This window comes from Papaver somniferum, chromosome 11 (genome assembly GCF_003573695.1).
Source record: "Papaver somniferum cultivar HN1 chromosome 11, ASM357369v1, whole genome shotgun sequence".
Taxonomy (NCBI): domain Eukaryota; kingdom Viridiplantae; phylum Streptophyta; class Magnoliopsida; order Ranunculales; family Papaveraceae; genus Papaver; species Papaver somniferum.
The window spans coordinates 90,427,348-90,433,829 of record NC_039368.1 but is presented as its reverse complement, the minus strand read 5'-3'; the positions used below and the strand labels follow the sequence as shown (position 1 = coordinate 90,433,829).

The window sequence follows — 6,482 nt, the reverse complement described above, 5'->3', positions numbered from 1 at the left end:
GTCTTGGTCCGGTTTTATGACTTGGGACTCAACTACTTTTAATTTTTTGGAGATACATTTGTCACATTTTAAGTCCTTGATTGCAAAAAAAGTCTATTCTGACACTCTCACTTGCCAAAAGGATGATTCATTTATCCTGTATAAGTCGTTGTGACACTTGTGTCAATCTTGTTATTGGTAGAAGTGTTCAGGACCATTTATTGATAGTCTTATCACGAGTGAAGACACTCACCCTCCACAACTTGCTTATGGAGACATACATATTACCAACATTAGAAGACATCACATTGGATATCGATGGAACGAAGAATTTTTATGACCTTGAAGATTTATGAATGTAATTTTTCTATTTTATGTAAGTATAATCTTGTTTTAGTTTTCTAGACCTTGCGCGATGCACTCTTTTTTCGTTTGTCAAGATTTTACGGCAATGGAGGTTACTTGATAAGATTTTAATGAGGGAACATATGTGCGCCCAACTCTTTCTTTCCAAGTTTTTAACTTTACACCTTATGTATTTCTTTTGAAACGGGTGATTCGGTTTACCTATTAGGCATGTCCCTGTCTAGGGAAACTTACAATGCCTTGGTCCGAATTACTTAGCCGATTTTTAATTTAAGTTGATTAATTCTCAAAAAAGAAGAAGAATTACATGCATGCGGAAAATTAAGGATGTAATGCGCTTTAGTTTAGGTGGAAGGAAAATACAATCAACTTTTTGATGCATTAGAAATGATGAATTTTTATATGAGCCTTGTTTTTTCTTTTTTTGGAAGTTAAACATCTTATAAAACCGAGAAAAAATTACATAGAGGTAGCATATCTGTTGGTTGTCCTTATTTCAGTCACAAGGCATAAAATATGGGAATCCCCCACCAGATTCTGCTCCCTAGTGTTTCAAACAAAAACAACATTTGAAAGTAGAGACGGTCTATCAAAAACAAGAAAAAAAAAAGAAGATAGCTTGTCATTGCAATTTTGTATATATCTGGTTGTCTTGCCTCCTTTGCCGATCTATCTGCAACTTTATTACCCTTTTTATGCTTAAATAATACCCAAAAAATTATAACAGGTCTTTAGAGTTCTTATTGCTTCATGAATTGCCTGATTCCTCCATTGAACTATGTTACTACTCCATGTGGCGAACCTGATAATTCTCTAGCAACCCCCTTTAATTTAGAAGTCTCGAAGATTCATGTCCTTCGCACATTTTGTTGCTTCCAAGAGAGTTCGAGTTTCACCCCTTCATCTAGTTGGGACAGCTGTTATATGAGTATTGTTGATTGAACGAAGTATTTTGGTTTATTTATATATATTTTTTGTATGAAGTATTGCGATTATTTATTTATTTAGTCATTAATGTATTTAGTAAGGTTATTCATTTAGTTCCTTTGCCTAAGTCAGGATCGAAAAAAATGATTCATTTGGCGAGGTTAGACTGTATGTTACATATTATCGCGTACTTAATGGCTCGCTAGAGTTCTCGTTGTGGCTTACTTAATGGCTCGGTAGAGTTCTTGTTGTGGCTTACTTAATGGCTCGGTAGAGTTCTCGTTTACATAAATAGGAATTTGCTTTTTGGAAACACTCTTGACATAGACAAAAAGGAAAAAAATTTGCAATAGCCAATAACATATTGCTTTTAGTCCACAACTATCCAGATAGTTTTCACAATGGCACCAGCATTACGCCAAGACTCCTCGAAACCGTGTATCAACCACACAGCTTTTACTGTAACACCAACGTTATAACAAGATTTCTCCAGTTCCTATTTCAACCATGAGCTGATAAAATGATCATGACAACATTCTTCGCGACTACGTAGAAGGATATCAGACTAAGCCTAAACAAGAATGGACAATTTTAGGATAGATGGTCGAGAACTGCATTAAGGTTGCAGCCAAACATTACCTATCAACTTCAAACATGAACCTCAGGCACGTTACCAGTAAAAAGCTGACCAGATGTATAACAGAAAACAAATACACCAATCAGTAATGGTTGCAATATGATGGCACGGGTATGCAGAAAGAAATAAAAATTTACCTTTCATTTCATAGATTTGGTTTTAACTTACAGCTGTAGTAAACTATGAAATTAAATTTTAAAAAGAAAAAGAAAAGAAGAGGTGGACACCCTTACATTTTCAGGTAATGTGCATGTCAACTTAAAAGCAGGTCATTGGCTCCTAGGTGAGGGCGCAGGCATACATGAACCTCATGTTCTTCTGATCCCTCATGGTGTTTTGGCACCATAATGTCGAGCATAGTTCCCGCCTCGTCATAGTATGCCTCCAGGTTAGCATCCTCTGGAATTCGAGTAGGAAGAGGTATTTCCCTTACAAATTCTCCTGGGGGACAATGCTCCGGAAAAGGATCAGAGAGCTTAAATGACCTGTCATGCTTCTTGATGAATGGCATGCGAGCTGTACTGACACTTGATATCTTTACAATGCCGTGAGTGAGTGTATTCCTCCAAGTAACTTTCACCCTCTGCAAATCTGCAAAAGGCATGCTAATAATGATCAAGTACCCTTCTTCATCCTCGTAAATAGTTTTCGCAGCTGTCACAGGTCCATACACATTTTTCATTACCCCACTAAAGTCGTTCAACCAATGCGGCTCAATTGGGTGAATCTCCATTTCACTGGCTCTATCTGGGTGGGGGTTTATCGGCAAACAACAGTCATCATCATTTCCATGTGCGAAAAAATCCTTTCTTCGTTTGTTGCAGACAGGTGAAAGATCCATTCCATCACCATTAACATGATTTGATGGTTGGGTTGACAAATTTAAACCAGACCCATTAAGCAATCTCTTTGCATTGGGTTGTGAGGTGGTGGCCTTCAGTGGAGGTGGTGGCCTCTCAAGCTCAAACTCTGTGTTTGGAAGGTTCCTCCATGAACCAAAATCACTTGCTTCAGCTGGGATTGCAAAGTTCAAATCTCGACCCGTGAGCTCTATCCACCTCTTTCGTTCTTCCTCGTCAAGAATCATGAGGTTTGGAGCATGAACAACCTCAATCCCGTGCACACACTGAGGGTTCGAGAGTCCCCTATAATGTTTCCGCTGCATTCTGTGAGATCTCACAAAACCTTTGTCCACACTAAAGGGAAATGGACGCTCCCCTTGTCTTGAATGCCCATTCATATAGCTTCTCAGCTGCATCTTACCCAATGCATTTTCTGGCCTTTCCTTAAACACCCACATGTACATATTTTCCATGTCATGCTGAACCAAGAAAACATCAAGTTGGAGATCTGATTTGTCAAAACCAGAAACCCCACTACTATCCCTCATAACCTTGCCCTTGGACTTTTCATTCAGTACAGGCTTAAAGTAAAAGTTGAAGAAAAACCAGGCACCCCAGATGCTATCAACCCGCTTTGCACATTTCCTCCCTACCTTAGACAAACTGAGAAGTGACTCGGTCTTATAAATTTGAGGACCCAAACCGCCATCAAATGTATCTGAATCAGGGTTCCATGATTGTGGAGGTGGACTTCGTTCGGCTGACAACGGAAGATTGATATCCGGAGGTCGCGAAAGAATATTCTGTGTATGCCGATTCATCTCTAAGTCAAAATCCTCATGAGAAGCACCACAAGAATCCATGGACAGCAGTGTGGATGGGTGATGATTTTCCATGGAAAGACTTGTGAGCAGAGCTTCACCCATTAGGTTTTCTCAATTTGCAATCTTCACCAAGTTGTATTGCCCCCAAACTTATTCTTCCAGGTGAAGAAACATATATTTATAGGTAACGAAAATACCCAGAAACAGAGTGCCAAGAATAAGAAATTTCAGAACTTCGGTTACAATAATTCCTATACAATTAAAGGAATCCAAGATCTTCCAGTTGTTACAGAATAAAAGTAGGAATCAAACACCTCAAATTAATAAACATATCTAAGTAAATTGAGACAAACAAAACCCTAAAAATATAATCTAAGAACCCTAAATGAAAATTGGAACAGTAGATCAACACAATGGATACAAAGATTACCTTAGGGTTTGAGAACTTATTAATCAATCAATCCTCGGCTTTCCATCTCTAAGAAGAAAGAAAAAAAAAAGAAGAAAGAGAAACAGAAGAATGAGACACCGAGTAATAGAAGAGAGAGAGAAGGGAAACGGTAACGTATGGGGGAAATAAATTGATGAACTCCGTTCATAGACGTTACTTTTGACGGATATTTGGACGGTAATGAGCTAACAGTCAAGAGATATGCAAGCGGCGTTAACGTTAAATAAACGATAACGGTGATATTTTTATTTTCTTTCGTGTCTTTCTCTGCTGGTACCAATTCAGTCAAGTCAAAATAATCGTCGAAGTCATACATACGGGTGTGTGCGAAATTCAGTCTCTCTCCAAAAATACAAAGCCCACATTGAAGCCAATTATAAGGCCCGGATTTGCTTAATGCTCTTACTTAAGCCCATAATAGGCACGTGTCGTATGCACTTGTGTAAATTTTTTTATTTTGGCTTCCCTTCTTCTATCTTTATCTTCGATTGTTGTCGAAATCCTTCGGGTAATCTTCAAATGTGAAGAATGAATTGAGATCTTCAAAACAAAAAACTCGCAGTAATAATTCACTTAAATTTTCACCTTCTTTTTTTTTTCCCCATAAAGAGTGCAAACCTCAAATATATTTATCATAAAATTCCAACTCAAGATTTGGAGCAGTTACAGGAATGACTCGAAAGTATCTAACAGTTATAACAGTTTCAAACATACTATAAGGACAAGACATAGTTAGATGGGCTCCTTCTAAAGATGGTGTTTTTTCTGTTAAAACTGCTTACAATAAACTCACAGAAGCTAAAGTTCAGAATCAGATTGCTTTAAGTGATGTTCCAACATCAGTTTGGAAAGCTCTTTGGAAAATGAAGCTTCCACATCGTGTTCTATTATTTATATGGAAGTATCTGAAAAATATAGTCCCTACAAGAGTTAGATTATCTCAGGTTATGCATGATATGGAAACACATTGTGGGATCTGCAAGGAAGATGAAGAAACACTTTTCCACATTCTTATTAGCTGTTCACATGATAAAGCAGTATGGCGCTTTCTTAATATCAATATTGACCAGATTATCTCTCAATGCCAGTCTGTAAAAGAATGGACTATCTCATGGTTTAGTGATGTTCAGAATGCTGGAAGTAAAGAAATCAACAACTGGAGAAGTTTGTTAATGGTGGGAAGCTGGATTATATGGAAGGAAAGATTTGATTGTGTCTTTCAAGATAAGAAGTTGAATCCTATGAACACAATCACCAGAATTCAGTTGTTGTTGAATAGCTACACTTCCTGCACTCAAGACAGTTCAAATTCCTATCCACAAATTAATTCTTCTCAATCTGGCTCTCACTCTAACAACTCATTATGCTTGTAGGATATTATAGATGAATCTGTTGTTTTTAAATTCTTTGTTGATACGTCTTTTGACCCTAATACTAATGAGTGTGGTTCTGGCATTGTGTTGTATAACACCTCAGGTGTAAGAGTTGGTTTCAAAGGATCCTATGCAGCTGGCTTAATTGATGCATAGGCTGGAGAGTGCAGATCTGTACTAGAGGGGCTGAGATGGGCTAAAGCAATGGATCTGGATAGCATTCATTTCGTAGCGGATGCAGAGATAGTAGTCAATTCAATCAATAACGAAATTCTGGATGTTAGATGGGAGAATAGGAGAACCATTCAAGACATTAAGCTTTTACTTAAAACTTTTAATTCCTTTAAAATTTCACATGTCAAGAGAGATTTAAACTCTTTAGCTGATTCTATTTTAAAAGTAGTTAGGAAAGACAAGCTTTCTGTGGAAGAATTTAGTCATGATGTTGCACATCTTGACACCGTTATATCCAGGTTTTTAGACCCTGGTACTTCTTAATAAAATCTCTAAACTTTTATCCAAAAAAAACATATTATAAGGACATACATACAAGTTAACGCATAGTCCCATGACCCAATTTGACAACGAAACCCTGTCAATCCTAACTTATTCAGAGTAAGACAAGTTTAAACGGTCTTGGTTTGAAAAAATGTAACACTTCCAAGCCATTTAACAAATATAAAATCAGTAGAGATGTTAAGATCCATAAATTCAACTTTTTCTCAAGTTTTTTTTTTTTTACAATAATAGTAAAACATGTGACATAGTTATAAAAGGATTATCCAATCATTTTTCAATGATTTTTTTAAAAGTAACGGTGACAAAACCCAAATCAGTTATGTTTGGATGAATCGGTGTGGACTGAAAAGGGTCGGTGATGACATCGGTCTTAGAGTCTTAGGAGTCTTTGTAAAATCTTGTATTTGTGTCTTTGGAAAACTTGTATCTGTATCTGCTAGAATGTGCATATGTATCAGAGTCATAAAGCTTGGTGAAATCGCTGTTGAGATAATCATTACTGTTGCTGCTACCTACCCGAAATTTGTTGAGGACTTGTGGTTGAAATTGATTTCTTTGATGTAA

The 6,482-nt window shown here is 37.0% G+C and overlaps 1 protein-coding gene across 1 annotated transcript; it reads right to left on the bottom strand.

Moving 5' to 3' along the window:
* Positions 1-1,554: 1,554 nt before the first annotated feature.
* On the bottom strand, positions 1,555-4,108 carry LOC113321906. The gene is made up of 2 exons (XM_026569866.1): positions 2,143-4,108; positions 1,555-1,956 (listed from the first exon to the last, which is right to left on the bottom strand). The coding sequence occupies exon 1, from the start codon at positions 3,675-3,677 to the stop codon at positions 2,163-2,165; it is 1,515 nt and encodes a 504-aa protein (XP_026425651.1). The 5' UTR covers positions 3,678-4,108; the 3' UTR covers positions 1,555-1,956; positions 2,143-2,162.
* Between the last annotated feature and the right edge of the window lie 2,374 nt (positions 4,109-6,482).